We start from the raw sequence: 17,481 nt of genomic DNA, 5'->3' as shown, positions 1-17,481 counted from the left end.
GTAACACAACAGTAGGCTGGAATAGCCGTGCTGTGCTCGGAGCATAGTATCCGCCATGTCCAGCTGGGCCTCGTTGGCTGCGCACACTTTCTCGTGTGGGTGTCCCACGTTGAGAGTTCGCCCCTTGCTTGTAGAACTCAGCAGCTATATCCATACGTACCAAGAGGGTCTTCAGCAGTGAAGGGTTCTTGGTTTCCGTCCACAAGCAGTGGAGCAACCCCATCCCCACCAGAAGTAAGAAGATTTAGCACAGTACGTTGAAAGTCAGCCTGATCATGCGGTCTGTCGGACATGCAGCTAATTTGCCCACCGCGCGAAGCGGCCAAATGGGCTGGTACTACTGTGCTACACGTACATCTTTCCTCTTGGCGGATCTTGCGCACCGAATCCACAGGTGACGATATACTTGCAAATGGTGAAACGATTGTTGCGTGTCCGTGCGGCATAGAAGTAGAGCGTTGTGTCAACTGATCGAGACCGACATGCCCTCTGGGTGGCCTTGAGAAAAGAGTAGCGGTCAAAAGCCTGGCCAGTCAATCGACTCAGCACAGACTTTCGGACGTTGACATTAGCGCCATCTGTCAAGCGCTCGATCTTTACGACCTATCGTTTTGCACTGGACATGGAATGAAGTAGATTGAGAACATTTGCAATACACAAGCAGTAGGCAACGTGACGTTGGGCTGGACGTTACGGACATTCGGCTCGTTTGGTCGACTCGTCGTTGGTCGATGGCCACGATTGCTTGAGTTGATGCTGAAATCTTGCTGTCTAAGGCGTGGTTGGGCTTCCGCAACCTTGGACTCGCAGTGTTGGGTCCTCAGTGTCTGTCGGCTCGCACGCGACTCTGCGTGGTCCATCAAAGGAGTAGAGTGAGCTGCTGATTTGACTGACTGTTCGAATGAGCAATTGTCAGGGTAGGATGTCCATTTTTTTGAAGATTCAGGATGCATGAGAGCGCACTACTTGTATGCAAGATGACCACACCGGGGAGGCGAGCTCGTCCATTGGATATGCGGTTTGTTGGTGGCGTGGGTCATGCTTAAAATGCATCACAGCCCATGGTCCTACCTGACTGCTAGGCTTCGTGAATTTGACAAGTGATCTTGGAGAGCACAGACTTGTCGAGCCTGCGAGGCCCGCTTTGCTCGCTAGAGGAGGGGCATGAGGGGCATACCGGTGCCTCTGTTTTGCAAAGAATTCTGTTTTTTGAGGTCATCAAGCAGCAGCACAATCTTTCTGATGATATCGAGCCACAAAGGGCCGAGCCAGCCTACGGCTCGGTCAGGCTCGTGTGATGACTCTGACAGCTGGATGATAATTGACGAAATCAGGGACGTATCGAGCCTTGACGGGGAAAATGGTGTGCAGACGCGCCAAAGAGGGTGTGAAGCACTCGGATTTCTGACGGCTAGAATGGAAAGGGTCAGAGCATTTGATTTGAAGGTGGCCAGACTCCCTTCTCAGCGGCGTCGACCTCATCTAGCAAAGTGCAGAAGATTGTGTAATAGTGATGTAGCGGCATTGGCACCATTGACTCGGTCTGTGAGGCTGGTAGTCGTTCTCGTAGAGACTGGACGCTCGACGGCGATCCTGAATCCTGATAACTCGTCGGAGCCTTTGGCAGAGGGATCCCGGGCTCCCTAACTCCTTCGACTGTAGCATCAAAGTATGTCAGGTGCCGGTCACAAAAGAGTGGATAGCTGGGCTATCAGTGGCGCTTCGTGGGTTTGGTGTTTAGCAGCGAACCCTGGCGCTATCAGGAGAGACTCGAGGTGGTGTTTTTATGATATGCTTCCCGCCGCCCATTGAACCCGGGGCCCTCCAATCTAACTTGATAGCAAAACTCTCCACGCTCCAACCCGCCGCCCGGGCTAATAGTACTACATAATAGGTACCTACTTACACCCTTTGCTGTTGTTGCTACTCCTTCCAACCCTCCATCTCGCCCTTGCGCTGATTGCTATACACACCCTCTTCTCCAATATACCCCTCCAGGTGCCTGAGGCTTACCACAGTGCTGACGGTCAGGCTACCGCCTGTTGTTGTCACGCAGCCTCTTTTGCTTACAGTGCAGCTGGAGCCACCTTGGGCCTGATCAATTCATATACACAGCATTCTGCTTAATCTCCCGGGTGGGTTATTGTCGTACCAGTGGATCTCGCAAGAAGAACATCGCCCACGCGCTCTTCACGGCTACAAGCCTCACTCAGCCTGGTGGCCTTTCGCCCCGCCGTGCAGGCAGATTTTGCACCCTCTCGATGCCATCATGCCCTCTTTACACAGTCTTGGTGTGTCTCAGCTCTGCCAGATCCGCCAATTGGCTCCTGACTAACCATGCGAACAGGCTTCGGATCGCGCAACCTGATCTCTCACACCCCTTACCGATAAACATATCTGTTACAACTTCCGCGAGTTCTGTGACCGGCACGTCTGCGTGGAACGCTGAGGTTCGCCCAAGCAAGAGATGGAACACCAGCAAACCGAGGATGGACACCACTTCATTCGCGTGAGTACTACAACCTACACGTCGCCCCGCAAATGTCATTCACAGAGGGCGTAGAAACGTGCACGGGCGTGCCGTTCCAGAATCAGGAATTCTAGAGCATTTGACTAATTGGAAACATGGTGCATAGTCCCTGGCACAGTTCATCCGCCAACACGAGAAGGCACTTGCAAACAGCTTGCAAATGTCTGTCCACAGACGGCAGTCCTCCCTGAATATCAAATCCTCTACTGCTTCGAGCGTTACCTCCGGTACCTCCTCCACGAGCACGAATACCTCCTCGGGCGCGTTGGCTGCCGCGTTTTCCTTTGCTGGGCTGAATTTCAGGTCTCACGCAGCAAAAGCGGCCTTGTTGACATTAACACCGCATCACCTTTTCTATCTCCTGTCTCAAATGGAAGAGTTGGACATACTCGTGGGACCCATGAATATCCGTCTGGAAAACCTGAATACTGATCCCTCACCGTCGAACTACGTGTCTTTTCTACAGTCACACAAGCCACCGAAAGGGCGCAGCGACAAAGACTCCATTCACTCCGTGTCCAGCATGCGTAGTGTCATGTCCGGAATGAGTACATTTTGGTCGTCACTAGGACTGGGAGGCAGCACGTCCAAAAATGAGAAAGCGAAGGCACTCATCCAGGCGGATTTGACGTACCTGTATTCCGCGTTCACCAAACTCCCTTCGCTGCGTTTGACCACCGATCATCGCGCTAGGCTTATCAAGGGGTATGAGGAGTTTCCGTTCGATACCGCTGTACCTCTCTTTGCATTCAAGAACCTTCAACAGCTGGATATAGTCGATCTTGACTTCCGCCAGTTTTATGGCTGGGATCGGCTGGCTGAGCAGCTGACTCTGTTGACTGTCAAACGGGCCAATCTTGATGATCCCGCAGAGCTCCTGACTAACATTGTCCTAGACGACGCTGAAAAGCGTCGAAGGCGTTCAACAAAGGGTGGCCGGGGCTCACCAACTCCGACCAATTCTTGGACAGTCCCCTCTACTCCACGAGTAGGATATGCACAGTCACATTCAGATCCAGGCTCACCTGCAGAGGACAGCCTTGAACACGATGATCATGCCGAGTTCGTGTCCAAGGACAAGCAAATGTCGGGAAGTGTCTCCCCGAAACGACCCAGCCCACCACGGCCAGCCAGCTCATATAGGCACGTCCGCTCCTATTCTTCCAAGGTGAAAAGGTCCGGTTCTGGCAGTTCGAACTCGAGCGAGTACTCGGTCCAGCCGCATCGTAGCGACAGTTCTTCCAGCCTGCTTAGCTTGAACATCCTTCCTCCAGCGAAATGGCAGAGACTAAAGTATTTGTCCTTTGCAGACAATTCCTTGACCACCATATCAGCCAGGAGTCTTGGGCCGGTAGCGGCCACGCTTCGCTCCCTAAACCTCTCGTCAAACCTGTTCACGGAGATTCCAGACAGTCTCGCTTCGCTGACTAGACTTGTTTCCCTTGATTTGTCCAACTGTATGATCAGATCTCTTCAATCACTGGCCAGATACCCTCTTCCAGCAGTATTGACAGTCAACTTGAAAGCAAATCGTCTCCGATCTCTCGCGGGTATCGAGAAGCTTCTGTCACTGGAACAACTGAACATTCAGGATAATCAGCTCTCGGATCCTATGGAGATGGCAAGGCTCACATGCATCCCTAACCTAAAGCGTATCTGGGTCAAGCGGAACCCGTTCACCAAAACCCACTCTGATTACCGGGTACTTAGTTTCAATCTCTTCAGGAAGACGCCCGGTTACGTGGACGATATTGTGATCGATGAGACTGGCCCTGGCTATTCTGAACGCAAGCAACTGGTGGAACGAGTCCCAGAGGTGGAGAGGCAGATTGCACCGCCGTCAATACGAATTGCTGAATCACCCCTGATCTTTCAACCTTCTGAGCAGACACAGCTGAGTCCGAGCCAGCAAACGGAAGCCATAATTAATACGACACGCCGCAAAAAGGTGCCTAGGAGGCGCATTGTTGATCTGGCAAAGGACGAGAACTTCGCGCGTGTGCCAGATGAGGACATTGCTGCTACCATAATCGAAGAATCCCCTACTGTTGACCAGAGACCCCAATCAGGTGCCCGAGATTCGCCAGTACCAGCCTCAACGCAGGGAGACCCTATAGATGAAGATCTGTACGATGGATCCACTCAAGCCGCGTCCCTCGGTTCCAGCCATCAAGCAAACCAAGAGGATGATTACCGAGCCAAAGTCGAAGCTTTGCGACAGGAATTCGGCAACAATTGGCTGAGTGTTCTGGGAGACCAGAATTGGCATAATAGCCATCACCTGGAAGTGACTCAGGGACAAGCACTAGGGCATCATTCCCTACACCGTCCCGGCCATCCAGTTATTGTCAGCGGCGGCCGAACTCTGGGCTGAGTGTCGCAACCAGTGTCGGTCGTCTGCGTTTTCGCCCTTGCATTTTGCGCTTTCTAGACCGGGATGTTTTCTTTATGAGCAACGGAGTTTTCACGACCGCAGTCTTATACCCATTCGTTTGTGAGGTTACTGCAAGACCAAGGAGGCATTGCAAGGATTTATGGTCTGGGTATGATGTCTGCTTTTTATGCGGCCCTGTTGCAAAGATTTATGTTTAATGCATAGCGACGGTGATCTGATTGACTTGGTTGTTTGATCCCGCTTTGTTGCATTGCTTGATACATCAGACATGAAGCATGAGGTATGAATTGATGGGCGAGGGCGGAAGAAACTCCTTTCTTTAATGATATATTCTGGCGTACACCGGAGAATATAAACCCCTTCCTCTTAGCATTTTCCAACTATTGAATTCTTGACAGTCCTAGCCGTTCGACAGCTCCACCTTGGGCGTCCCGGGCTCAATGAACACCAGTAACAACAAAGTTCTGACACCGCTCCATGGGGGAATTCAGAGTCAGGGGTAAGGGTGAAAATGCTATCATAAGGACGTTCCAGCGTCTGCACAGGTGCTGCAATAATATCGGCCACCAGTTGAGGATAGTTCCCCAGAATTTCTTGGAATCAAGAATACCATCAGTTCGCGGCACATCCGACTCGTTGAGTTGGCGACAGCGAGCAGCGAAATTCGCTGGGCATGGGATGGGTATGGGCGCAACGCGATGGCGCTAGCGGAAGCTGTCGCGATTAGCCTACATTCCTCTGGCTGCTGGGGTGGCCCAGTCGCCGCCACAACATCAGCAATGGCGAGCAGATGCCATTCGGTTCTCGACTCCATGAAAGATCTCACGTTAGCGAACTGGGTGCGAAAGGTGACGACGAGGCTGATGCTGACTCAATGGACGGATCCCGACGTTCGTATGATTTTGAGACACAATGTCGCAGTGGGACAGGAGAGTAAATGTGGTAAAGAAAAAGGTGTCAGGTAGAGTAGGTTTAATTTTGGTGGCAGAAAGGCCCCTCCCATAGTCTTCAAAGTTGCGTCTCCTCCTGCTTTGCTCCTCTGCTCCTCTTTGTCGCCAGCGCCAAGACCAACACCGCCTGCCAGGATTGAAAATAGCAAATCCGCCATCCTCATCCCGCGGTTCAACACCTGCTCTACGGTTCCAATTTCACGTTACTCGTACCCCAGACCATCTGCATTGCGGCATCACTACATCTCGACGGGCCTGGCTTCATAGTTGATGAGAGAAGAAGTGACCCTGCCGCTTCAACCGCCCTCCTGCGCCGCAGACAACCCCCTCAGCCTGTCTGTTCCACACGCTCCCGACGCGATAACAACACTCTAGCCGGTACCAACTCGCCATCTTGCGCCCATCCCTTCGTCGAGCCTCAAGTCCCAGTAGGACCTTCTCGCTGAGCCGTCTACAGGCTACCTCAGAGGACCTAACCCGTACTTGGTACGTTTCGCCTTGACAAGCCTGTGACTTGCGTCAGCTTCCCCTCCTTGAGGTTGAAATTTTATCTAAAATCGATCCTAATTGCCTTCCAACAGACCACTGCGCTTCTCACAAGATCCTTCGCACATCGATCTCTCGTTCCTCACCCCTCCCGACCCTATCTGGTCGGCGCCCTCCTCCTTCCACCCTGCCCCGCCCGCGGCGATAGCATCATGGCAGACCAGCATGAGGTGGATCTAGATTCTGTCATTGACCGACTCCTGGAGGTCAGAGGAAGCAGACCAGGAAAACAAGTGCAGCTGCTGGAAGCCGAGATTCGGTACTTGTGCACAAAGGCCCGGGAAATCTTCATCTCCCAACCTATACTGCTTGAATTGGAAGCCCCAATCAAGGTACGGGTCTCGCGGATCCAATGTCGAACTCATAGGAGGATGTCGCACTGACTTTACTCTCCTAGATTTGTGGCGATATTCACGGTCAATATTACGATCTCCTCCGATTGTTCGAATACGGCGGATTCCCCCCAGAAGCGAACTACCTATTCCTCGGCGACTACGTGGATCGTGGTAAACAGTCCCTGGAGACCATCTGTCTGCTCCTTGCATACAAGATCAAATATCCCGAGAATTTCTTCGTCCTGCGAGGGAATCACGAATGTGCCTCGATCAATCGTATCTATGGCTTCTACGATGAATGCAAACGACGATACAACATCAAGCTGTGGAAGACATTTACTGATTGTTTCAACTGCTTGCCCATCGCCGCGATCATCGATGAGAAGATCTTCACCATGCATGGAGGATTGAGCCCGGATCTTAACTCAATGGAACAAATACGCCGCGTCATGCGCCCAACAGATGTAAGCCAATCGTTCCCTTCAGGTTGCACAAAGATGGCCCATGCAACATTACGCCATCTATGCCATTCATATCCATCACATCGACCGTAACGCATACTGACAAGACACAGATCCCTGACTGCGGTCTTCTCTGCGACTTGCTTTGGTCAGATCCAGACAAGGATATCACTGGCTGGAGCGAGAACGATCGTGGAGTCTCCTTCACATTCGGCCCCGATGTTGTATCGAGGTTCCTGCAAAAGCATGACATGGACTTGATCTGCCGTGCCCATCAAGTAGTCGAAGACGGTTACGAGTTCTTTTCCAAACGGCAACTCGTTACGCTCTTCAGCGCGCCTAATTACTGTGGCGAATTCGATAACGCTGGAGCCATGATGAGCGTCGATGAGAGTCTATTGTGCTCGTTTCAGGTACGGCAATGTCCGCCGACCTATAAATCGTTTTTGCTGACGTACCTGTACCAGATTCTCAAGCCAGCCGAAAAGAAACAAAAGTATGTCTATAGCTCGAAGAGCTCAAGCAGGCCCACTACTCCGCCCCGCAAGTCCAAAACCTAGTCTCCCGGCTTGGGCTGATTCGATATCGTGATAGCAGGTTTGGAAGAAGATAGGATCGCTTTCTACCTTCCCCGACGAAACGGTAACCGTTGTCCTGTTTCCTCCGGTTCGGAAGCACGCAACAGAACGCCCACCTTTTCCTGGACCTCAATTTTGGACCTGTAGACGAAATTCGCCAGCTCTAGCCTCATCGCCTCCATACGTTGACAAATTCCCTCTGACCGAGTGGGCTTCTTGGCAACATCTTACTCAATGAACAACATCAACAGGAAAATATGTATCCGTAAACCGATGTCTTCTTTTCAAGGCGACAAGCCAGGGTCGAGCCGATACCAAATGGGGACTCCTCGTGTTTTCAACCGTCAAATGGCAAATGGGTGGCGGGACTTTGTGCGATCCATAGCTGTGGGACGGGAGACGCGGCACTGCTTTTTTGGCCATGGTGGTACTAATTCAACTGCAAACCTCCTTTTCGCTGTGTTAAAGAGTGTGAGAAAACGAAAGAGAACGAGATGAGAGATGATGCGACCAGGTGTCGGTGTGCACATTCTCCATTCTCCTGTAACATGCAAGATGGTTTTTTCATGCTTGACGAGTCATCAGACTTTGACGACGATGCATGCGATTCATTCAGCACAGCAATGCCAGAGAGATATGACTATGTCGAGTTGTCAAGAATAGTAGAGACGCATTCACGCACTACCCTGATGATCATGAGTTTCTTTCCAGTCTCGGCCTGTCCATAGCCACGCAAACCTCCTCTCGACCCTTCGCATATCGCAGATACCCTGTCTGCGCATTGCTCACCGACTCTGCAAACAGGTGCCCAACCATGTCTGTTTGCTGTTCTCTTTTTTGTATGACCAAATTAGGATTTCTGGACGAGACTGCTCTTCCATGTCCAAATCCACATGCTGTTATGGGAAGGACATAACAGACAAGGGCATGAAATTTGGTACAGTCAGTATCTGAAGAGAATACACTTGCTAGTCGTCGCCCAACACAGCAAGGCGGCTCTCGCCCCGCCAAACGATGGCCAAAGATTCAGCTATTATACCCCGGAACGAATGGTCATCGGAAACGGTGCAGTATACGCTGACGTCCTTCTGAAGTGACTTGATCGGCGAACGCAAGCGGTGCTTGTTATTGTTGTTGTTGCTGCTGCTGCTCCTGTCGTTGTTGCTGGGGTTGGAAAGGGGCCGGGGGGGAGCGTGGGTGCTGGGGACTGATTGACCCAGTGCGGCGAAAGACTGAATTCTGCAATCAAACGGATACCAGGATCCTATTGAAAATTGAAGTAAACAAGGTACAGGTGTGCTTGTAAAGGTGATCTACCTCGGACGACGAGACAGCCATGGATTGGCCAGCAAAAAAAAAGAGAGAGATCTCAATTGCTGCACAAGCTTAAGAATCTGTGAAGAAAGAGCTTCTAATGTGGATTTCATGATCTGACATTACTTGGTCTCCAACGTGGGATGTCTCGCTTGGTGGTAGAGAAGCTGACTTTCCCCATGGTATATGGCCCGTTCAGGCTTGTGCAAACCTTGAGGGGGATCTTGAATGGCTTGTTCATAGTATTGATGTCTCAAGGTGTTCCCTTGATATTGACCGGACGAAGACCGGGAGGCTGGACTTGGATCGCCATGCGGCCTGTCTATGTGCAAGGCTTACACATACTGCGCGAGCCATCGGATGCCCTCGCCGTAACCTGCGATAACCCTGTGTCAGTGTTGCTGGTATATGATATATCCACATGGATCTTGATATGGGCTTCAACGACTCACCTTGCCTCATGACAACACTGCACATAAACACTTCGATTGGTCTGATCCCTTCCAACGGCACCCGACCCTTTCCTGTGGTCTGATACAGGCCCAGCTGATGTCTCAACTCGTCTTCCGACACGGCATCAGGATGATCGATTTTGTTTCCGAGAATCAGGAAGGGAGTTTTTGCAAGGTCTTCCATGGCAAGAAGGGCGTCAAGTTCGGCTTTGGCTTCCGGGAGACGTTCGTGGTCCTTGGCATCCACAAGGAAGACGATGCCAGAGACTTCAGGGAAATAATCACGCCAGAGGCGGCGGGCTGTAGAAGAACGAGAATGAGAAAGACATTTCGCAATGCGGATAAGTCTGTGCATGTGTTCGTACCTTGTTGATGACCACCCAAATCGAAAGTTGTAAATCTGTTGTTGCCAATTGCTAGTTCCTCAGAGGCTGTCACAGAATAGATCAGGAATGCTGCTCAAAGACGACCCAGGATGGAGGGCATACTAGGATGTAATGTAGGTTGCAGGATTGCAACACGATCATTCTAATAAGCCCATCATCATCATCAGCCTCTTGTTCACTGTCCTCATGTGCTGATTGTGCTTCTCTTGAGAGGTCTGTATCTGCCAGGCCTCTTCTGCGCTCAAATCTACGGATTCGGCCGTACCTTCAACATGTGTAGTAATGTCGTCTTGCCCGCATTGTCCAATCCGAGGAAGAGGAGTTTGGCATGTTTGTTGAGAAGGCCTAGTGAGGCAAGAATATCGTAAACTGCGCAACAAGCATGTCAGCATCCGTACCCATGCACAAGAGCATTAGCATCACATACACCAGTTGATGATCCACATGATGCGGTCAGTATGAAGTGCAGTTCGGTAAAGGAAAAAAGAAGCAAAGGCCTCGGTAATCGCAAAAGCTGGGAGCTGATGATGAAAAGCCAACGACAAATACGCTCGAAAGTCGTTCTCTTGTTTAGTGGGAGGCAATGGACAACGGGCCAGATGTCATGTCACGATGTTGGGCCACCTTGAGGACCTATGGACGATTTCCGAAGCCGTCAACCGCATCTGGACAAAGGGTGCCAAGCGGCAAGATCGGCACGTGACCTTGACCGTTGAACGTGGCAGCTCGGCAGACATCGAAGCCAGCCTCGAGGACACAGAACGGTGGGCGTCATCTACATCTGGACTCTTGTTCACGAGCACATTCAGGCAATGAACTGGATGGGAATGCGATAGGAGAACACACGTAAACCAAGGATAAAAGATCTGATGTTGTTTTCAATTTGTGCATTCAGGCTCATCGATCGAGTCGATTGCTCGAGACTAGCGCTGTATCCGAGGACCATGCTGATGGTCATATGTATCTACAATGCCAATTGCATCAAGACGCCACAGCTATGCTGAAAAAGAGAGTGCCTGCTCAACGGAATAATGCCGAGCCACGGCAAACGACGGACTTCGAAAGGTCCGTCTCTGGTGAAAGGTCATCATGCCCCGGCATATAAGAACATACCAAGACAGTGCAAAAAGGGCCCGAACTGGCGCCCACAGGTAGAAGTCGTACAAATAAAATGGATATATGTGCAGAAGGCGGCTCGATGGCCACGCTTTGGTCGTCATAAGACCTCACAGCGAAATCACCAGCTGCGTCTGTTGGCCAATGCCGTAACCCTTCATGCGTTCGGCACACTCAAGACCAAGCTCCCTCATCCTTTCGGCACCACGGCCACGGAGGGGTTTTCTTTCTGCTTGCTCCCTAGCTGCCTTACGACAATGTTGGCGCCAAAATTTCTCCTTTCGTTTCTGACGTTTCTTCTCCAGACCGATGACGATGTCGACAGGTCCACGGACATGCATGTCCGCACGTGGAGGTTCCTCCATAGAAGGCGTGACTGCTCCAGAGGCAATGTTGGAGATGCATGTACTTCCAATCTTGAAATTCTTGAAGAATGGATTGGGAGTGTCAGGGAGAGATGCGGTCCGTTCCATATTGGGACGTTGAGCAAGACCCCTCATATTGGCTTGAGGAGTCTTAACTCCGGTGGGCGAGCCTCGTGGCGACCTTAATCGAGCTGGCGGAGGTGGAGACCTCATTCTCGTTGGAGAATGCCCGAAGAGCTTTCTTGGAGGAGGCGAGCGTGCGACATGTTTCGGGGCCGGTGACCGATGCAACCCTCGACGAGCAGGATGAAGAATTCGTGGAGAGTGATTTTGCGGCGATGGCATTAATGCTTTTGGCCGTCCACGCAGGTCCTCGAGGGCTCCAAATTGTTCTGTGAGCCAGCGAGGCCCATCAGAACTATGCTGCGACTCTTCGACATCATCCACCTCGTCTTCCTCTTCTTCGGGGTCAGTCGTGGGGAAGCTGGGGTCAATGTCTTGAGGAATGGGAATATGCTTTTCACGCTTCCTCAATTCCCGACAAGAGATATATGCTGCTTCCAGAGGACGGTCTTCGTCAAGAGTACCGCAGACGAAATCAGTGCTATCTGGTAGCTCGGGCGTTCCAGGTCTCATCTTGGAGATTCTGTGGGCATTACCACGACGATTCTCAAGTTGCCTCCTCATTGAAAGCATGGCAGGAATTCCAGCGCGACCCTCGGACTCGATTGAGCTTGCATCAGATTGGCGGCGGGAGCTGAAATGGGTCATGTGCATATTCTCGACGCTTGTTGCCCGCGTGGTGGTTCTGGAAGGTGCCCAGAACTGGTAGTCCGAGCCGGCATCACTTTCATCGTCAGAACTGGCAAACCCGCCCTCATCGTCAGACTCGTTTCCGCCATCTGACTCCTCTTCAGACGGAGCAAAGTCGTCAACATGAGCATCTTTGAACTCCAACTCCTCCTCGAATTCTTCCTGTTCGCGTTCCTCCTCTTCTGCCTCCTCTTCAGCTTCTTTGCCAATTTGGCGGATTTCATTTTCCTTCCTCATGCAATCATCGAGCGTGAGCTTTTCTTGGTGTTGGCTAGGCCGATCAATCCAAGCGTCGGTCTCATCGTGTGAGCTACCGAACTCATGAAAAGTCGGCTGAGGGGAGGGCAGGCTGGGCTTGCTTTGGCCAGTAGGACTCTGCTTCGCGGTCTCGGCTGATCGCCCGGTAAGGTCAACAGATTCCACACTCGATTTGCGCCTTGACGGAGGTGCCGGTGATGGAAGACGAGGAGACTTCTGCTCGACACGTAATTTCGATGCCGAGGGATTCTTCTCGGTGGAGCTCGTCCGGGTTGGGCACGCAAAGGTGAGCATGCATTTCCGCTTGGGCACTTCTGGTTCAGCAACAGTCTTTTTTGGCGCCGACACGTCGTCCTTGCTCTTCTCAGATTCAGTCCCCCCACAAGCGAACATAATACACCGTTTTCGGCCAAGGGTTTTCTCAACAGCAGCTTCGCCGAGATCGGCCACGCTTGGCTTGTCATCCCTGGTGACGGGGGCAATAACTACTTTCGAAGGAGACGGTCTCTTGCCGCTCAGCAGCTGAGCGAAGCGACCAGGAAGAGGAGGTGGGCTCGGAGTAGCGGAGCGTGATGGGCTGGTGATGTCGGCATCGCTTGTCAATTCGGCAGTAGACGCGGTACTGTGCGAAGAGGTCGTCGAGAGACCGCGACTGGCAGACGAGGTTGGAGAGTGTTCGTCGTGCTTGGACTCGGCCCTAATAGCGCGAGTCAAAAGGGACTCGCGGCGAGGGTTCGAAGGTGCCATGGCTCGGCTGTACACAGTGTGCCGTTGTGGCTGTTCTCTGAGAGGTCTGAGACGATTATCCGGGGGTTCGTCCGCTTCAGAACTGATCTCCTCATCGGCGAGAGCGACGGTGGGAGCGGTTGACAGATTGAACATCTTCAATAAGCTCTGCACGGCTGAACTTCCTCTTCGCTCATCTGTGTGATGTTTTTGATGGTGTGCCATTTAGGCTGGAAAGGGGGAAATGTAGAATGTGGACTCGAAGGATATCGTAAATACTGTAGCAGGGTCCTTCAGGCAGGGAAATTAACACGAAGTCCGGCGAGGACTTCTGTGTTGGTGAGTACGGTTGGCCCAAGGGACCGCCGTGGTTATAAATTGGGTTCCGACATGGTTTCTAAGGTTGAAACTGAGGGGACTCGACTGAACAGCGACCACACCGTAGAAAGGAAAACGAGGAGAGGAGAGTAGGCGACCGAAGATTCCTGTGGTCGCTAAAAGAGTCGGGCTGCGTCAGGTGGCGTTGTGATGTGCGGACTGCGACGGCGTCGGGAAGCGTAGGGCGGACAAAACAACGCTCCTAGGACTAGGAACGGCAAATATAATGATTCAGACAGGAGATCGCTTACGCGAATCCAGCTGAAACGGAGAGAAGGGAATAGATGCGAGGAGCAGTAGGAGGAGGACGGAAGGAGAGGAGGAAGAAGGAGGGTGGGTGGTGTGGTAGGTTGAAGGGTTGCAGAGGAGAGATCGGGATGGGTGCTGTTTCGATGAGGGAAAAAGTGCGGGCAGCCGCGAAAAAAGAGTTGGAGATTTGTGAGCAAGTCGGCAGTGCCTGTACCAGCGAGAGAGCGAGAGAGGGAGGGAGAGGCGGCCAGTAGAAATTGACCGTGCAAGCAGGGTTTTTGGCTTGGACAGTGTCGGTGGGATGACTTCTGACTGACGAGCGAAAACAGGATTTTTCTGTGTGTGGTGGGTTCTCTTCCAGGGGCGCGGCCGACTTTTAGGAGGGATTTGCCGTGCTTGCAAAGGCAAAGAACCTTTTCACTCTTAGTTATTCCTTTTGTCAGACAGCGGCATTTGCACCGTCCATGTGGCCGCTCTCAAGGTTCGCTTTTTAGCTGATCTTTTGTGTCTGCCAACACGGCTCCCTGCACTAGGTCTCAAATGGCAGCCGACAAAGAGGCTTTGGCGGTGATCATTCCTTTCCAGCGTCAGCGTCAGAGGCGCCTGAACTAGCTGCTTCCTCTCGATGTAATTAGCTTGACCACCAACCGATACGCCCCTAGACTTTAGCCCTCCAAAAACAACAATCCACCGGCCAACCCTGCGATGTTCTCACGGATCCAGTCGGACTGAGGGACCCAAATTACAACGGCTTTCCATCGGTGAACAAACCATACTGGAAATTATGTCCAGACAAGCACATGTATTGCTAAACCATTCACGACCATCCTTACATCTTCAGAAGCAAATCAACTGTGAAACCGTCTGACAAACAAATCTAATTACGGGCGATACTGCTCAGCCTTTGGGCTGTATCGCCCCGGGCGTTTTCCTTGTCCTGTGCTAAATTTGTAGCATTGTTGTCCGAATCTCAAAGCTCCGCTGATCCTGTCAACAAAGATTGTCCACGTTTCACCTGGATCTTGTTTCGATGATGTACGGATACCGTGCCAGGCAACGTGCCGGTCTTTCTGCTGCTGATCAGGGTTTTCGCAACAGTTACCGTGGGTCAGACAATGACATTGACATCTACACAGTAGGAAGTCATCAACCAATATCAGACCTCAGGGTCTATGTCAACACTTCTCCAGCAACCATACCTAGGTAGCTTCGGGAAGGCGGCAACGTTGACCTGAATGTATGACCTCAACCTTTGTGAATCCTGAATATGGCTTCCCGACTGTCCGATACAAAGAGATCTGCCGCCACATCTATGTTTGCTCCTGACAACGACCTCTCCGGGGTCGTATTACGTTGGCGAATATGGTGCCTTAGCCTCCGTATCGACCCGTTCGTCAAGCCGCTTCTCTAATCATCCAATTGTCGAAAAGCAACTGCCTTTTCCCAGCCTAAACGATCGCGGAGTCTGCGTAATGCCCAAGACTTGACACGACTCCGGACGACAATACTTGCGTCAAGAGAACAAGCCAGAAGATGTGTCCCTTGTACCTGGTTCGGGGCACCAGGCACCCTTAAACTGGTATACACGCGTCATACTGCCCACACCCTGCAGGCATGACACCGGATTCCATGTGTCTTTTCTATACTGCGGTACCACCCTCCAAGACCTGAAAGAAGCTTGTAGGGAGCTCGATCTGTGAGTGGATGATGACGTCGATAATTCCGCACTCCATTTAATCACTGATGGAGACCACTATTGCTCTCGACAACACCTCAATTGAGGCCAGTGCGCTAATTGCTCTTTTACTTCGCGTCATGACCGGCTGACCACTATCCATCTAGATACCGTACAGCTGTTCCTGCACGGGCCGCGCGGTGCAGGCACGACGGCCGTATACGAGGTCGAGATGCTTCAGTCAGGGGGGATCTGACGCCAAATGTGACAAAAGTCTTCCCCATTGATAAAGTCATCCTGCACCTGACCCTGGATGCTGTGCAGGGTGCATGCATACTCATCTCAGCTTTGGCGAGCCCACAAGCCAACTTGCACGCGCTATCTCGAAACGCGCCCAGAGTCTGACCCAAGGGATGAGTTCAGTAGCTCTCCACAACACCAACGAGAACCCACAGCGGCCCGTGTCTCGAGGTGTCAAAGCACTTCGAGGTCCATACGAGTATCTCGGACTGGAACGCTGCAAATGGCGGTCAACAGAGTCAGTGCTCGGACTCGCCAGTGTTTCCGGAAATTCTGTTGTTTCTGGAATGCCGTTTGTCGGCCAGAACGAACACTCGGACAGCTGACACCATGAGGTTTCCGCTACTAACAGAAGACATTGGAGCTTCATGCGGTTCGCATGCGCAAAGAGCTTGCGTAGCGGCATCGACTATATGCGAGCTACAAACAGCTGGTCCTTTTTCTTGTGCGGAGGCATGAATGCAGGCTGCATCCACCTTTCTGCTTGGACGAGGTGTGGTATTTCTTTCTTGCATCCAGTATGATGGCGATGCGTGGTGGGTTCTGGCCTTCGCAAAAAGACCGTGAATGGGTATCCCAATTCCCAAGAACAAGGGCCCAGGTGGTCCAGCCCCACGGCAGGTCGAGATTTACTATGAGGCATTTTTCGAAAGCCAATCACAGGCTCCAGAAAATCTAAGCCTAATGCAACGCTTCTGCATCACTTCACCCCACGCTTGATACTCGCACCGACTTGTGACTTTGTGACTTGTAAAGGCCCTTTGCCTTTCTGCCAAATCCTCCGGAGGCCTTGTTCTTACCGCGAGTCATGTTCTTCGTAATGCAAACGCAAATCGTTGCAGCGCTGCCGACGTCGCGTTCCTGATTTGCTGAGACTTGTCATGCAGACAATTGCCGACGGACTCTCCAGCCAGACGCTTTCCCAGAGCAGAATGACCGTATTGGGATGATGATTTGCCGTTTTCAGAGTTGTTTCGAAATTTCGTCCACCAACACGGCCGTAAAGCTACCAAAAGACCAATGCCCTGCCTGTACAAAAGCCAAGCCTGAATATAGGCACTCGGCCATACTAGGAAGCTGTCCGACCCCTCAGCGGCACGTACATGCAGGGCAATTCTATGCTTCTATCGTGTGGGCGCGTACCATAGTATTCACTGCCTTACAACCCACCGCATCGTAGTATGGTACTCTAGTCCACCCCATGACCTGAAATGTCATGCCCGTTCCTGTTTCAGGGTCGGCAGCGAGCCGAGTATCCTGGTGGGGTACCCATCTGATCTCCTGCTCATTCATGCTTAGACGTGCCTCACATGACGACCCCGTTCTCTCACCGTAGTTTCTCCTGGAGTTCGCATACTTTAGGTAGGGACAGAAGGGAGACACGCATGGACGCGTACGACGTCTCTAGGTTGGATCAAGCTGAAATATGGTGGAGCTCTAGTATGTGATTTTCGTCGTAGTGTGAGGGTTCGGGTATAATGGGGTTCAAACATCACTCTCGCTTGACGGGCTCCATCACTTGTATCAGATTCAGGAGCTGCCGATCTTGCGCACAAGCGAAGAGTAGAGTGAGCTTAAATCTACATAGTACTCTGGACGTCCTGTGTACCTATAAGCTTCGAAGCTGGGGATATCAAATAGATCCATCTTGTCA

General features: G+C 51.8%; 5 protein-coding genes across 6 annotated transcripts; 3 read left to right on the top strand and 2 right to left on the bottom strand.

Moving 5' to 3' along the window:
• Nucleotides 1-1,839: 1,839 nt before the first annotated feature.
• On the top strand, nucleotides 1,840-5,294 carry PV05_05244 (uncharacterized protein). Its single transcript, XM_013461726.1, has 3 exons — nucleotides 1,840-2,291; nucleotides 2,348-2,509; nucleotides 2,637-5,294. Exons 2-3 carry the CDS (start codon nucleotides 2,468-2,470, stop codon nucleotides 4,902-4,904), a joined length of 2,310 nt encoding a protein of 769 aa, XP_013317180.1. The 5' UTR covers nucleotides 1,840-2,291; nucleotides 2,348-2,467; the 3' UTR covers nucleotides 4,905-5,294.
• Nucleotides 5,295-5,976: 682 nt separating this feature from the next.
• On the top strand, nucleotides 5,977-8,486 carry PV05_05243. Of its 2 annotated transcripts, XM_013461725.1 has the most exons (6): nucleotides 5,977-6,361; nucleotides 6,457-6,753; nucleotides 6,819-7,220; nucleotides 7,331-7,630; nucleotides 7,685-7,713; nucleotides 7,815-8,486. In XM_013461725.1, exons 2-6 carry the CDS (start codon nucleotides 6,574-6,576, stop codon nucleotides 7,828-7,830), a joined length of 927 nt encoding a protein of 308 aa, XP_013317179.1. In that variant the 5' UTR covers nucleotides 5,977-6,361; nucleotides 6,457-6,573; the 3' UTR covers nucleotides 7,831-8,486. The 2 variants fall into 2 exon arrangements, with proteins under 2 accessions (XP_013317179.1, XP_013317178.1); XM_013461724.1 differs by having other exon boundaries at nucleotides 7,685-8,486.
• A 453-nt stretch (nucleotides 8,487-8,939) lies between these two features.
• PV05_05242 (small COPII coat GTPase sar1) lies at nucleotides 8,940-10,573 on the bottom strand. The gene is made up of 6 exons (XM_013461723.1): nucleotides 10,375-10,573; nucleotides 10,213-10,316; nucleotides 10,050-10,089; nucleotides 9,927-9,992; nucleotides 9,562-9,861; nucleotides 8,940-9,485 (listed from the first exon to the last, which is right to left on the bottom strand). Exons 1-6 carry the CDS (start codon nucleotides 10,391-10,393, stop codon nucleotides 9,445-9,447), a joined length of 570 nt encoding a protein of 189 aa, XP_013317177.1. The 5' UTR covers nucleotides 10,394-10,573; the 3' UTR covers nucleotides 8,940-9,444.
• Nucleotides 10,574-10,805: 232 nt separating this feature from the next.
• On the bottom strand, nucleotides 10,806-14,199 carry PV05_05241 (uncharacterized protein). The gene has a single exon (XM_013461722.1). The coding sequence runs from the start codon at nucleotides 13,448-13,450 to the stop codon at nucleotides 11,174-11,176; it is 2,277 nt and encodes a 758-aa protein (XP_013317176.1). The 5' UTR covers nucleotides 13,451-14,199; the 3' UTR covers nucleotides 10,806-11,173.
• A 1,254-nt stretch (nucleotides 14,200-15,453) lies between these two features.
• On the top strand, nucleotides 15,454-16,521 carry PV05_05240 (uncharacterized protein). Its single transcript, XM_013461721.1, has 2 exons — nucleotides 15,454-15,638; nucleotides 15,695-16,521. Exon 2 carries the CDS (start codon nucleotides 15,841-15,843, stop codon nucleotides 16,159-16,161), a length of 321 nt encoding a protein of 106 aa, XP_013317175.1. The 5' UTR covers nucleotides 15,454-15,638; nucleotides 15,695-15,840; the 3' UTR covers nucleotides 16,162-16,521.
• Nucleotides 16,522-17,481: the final 960 nt, after the last annotated feature.

The sequence above is a fragment of the Exophiala xenobiotica genome (genome assembly GCF_000835505.1).
Source record: "Exophiala xenobiotica strain CBS 118157 unplaced genomic scaffold supercont1.3, whole genome shotgun sequence".
In the NCBI taxonomy this organism is placed as follows: Eukaryota; Fungi; Ascomycota; class Eurotiomycetes; order Chaetothyriales; family Herpotrichiellaceae; genus Exophiala; species Exophiala xenobiotica.
This window is presented reverse-complemented; position numbering and strand designations above follow the sequence as displayed.

Bases quoted from the DNA above. Each gene is read 5' to 3' on its own strand.
- PV05_05241 (XM_013461722.1), bottom strand. From the start codon at position 13,450: ATGGCACACCATCAAAAACATCACACAGATGAGCGAAGAGGAAGTTCA.
- PV05_05242 (XM_013461723.1), bottom strand. The intron at 10,090-10,212 runs GTACGGCCGAAT...TGGGCTTATTAG, and splicing joins CATTACTACACATGTTGAAG to AATGATCGTGTTGCAATCCT. The intron at 9,993-10,049 runs GTATGCCCTCCA...ATTCTGTGACAG, and splicing joins GCAACCTACATTACATCCTA to CCTCTGAGGAACTAGCAATT.
- PV05_05243 (XM_013461724.1), top strand. From the start codon at position 6,574: ATGGCAGACCAGCATGAGGTGGATCTAGATTCTGTCATTGACCGACTC. The intron at 7,221-7,330 runs GTAAGCCAATCG...GACAAGACACAG, and splicing joins GCGTCATGCGCCCAACAGAT to ATCCCTGACTGCGGTCTTCT. The intron at 7,631-7,684 runs GTACGGCAATGT...TACCTGTACCAG, and splicing joins GTCTATTGTGCTCGTTTCAG to ATTCTCAAGCCAGCCGAAAA.
- PV05_05244 (XM_013461726.1), top strand. From the start codon at position 2,468: ATGGAACACCAGCAAACCGAGGATGGACACCACTTCATTCGC. The intron at 2,510-2,636 runs GTGAGTACTACA...CATGGTGCATAG, and splicing joins ATGGACACCACTTCATTCGC to TCCCTGGCACAGTTCATCCG.
- PV05_05240 (XM_013461721.1), top strand. From the start codon at position 15,841: ATGCTGTGCAGGGTGCATGCATACTCATCTCAGCTTTGGCGAGCCCAC.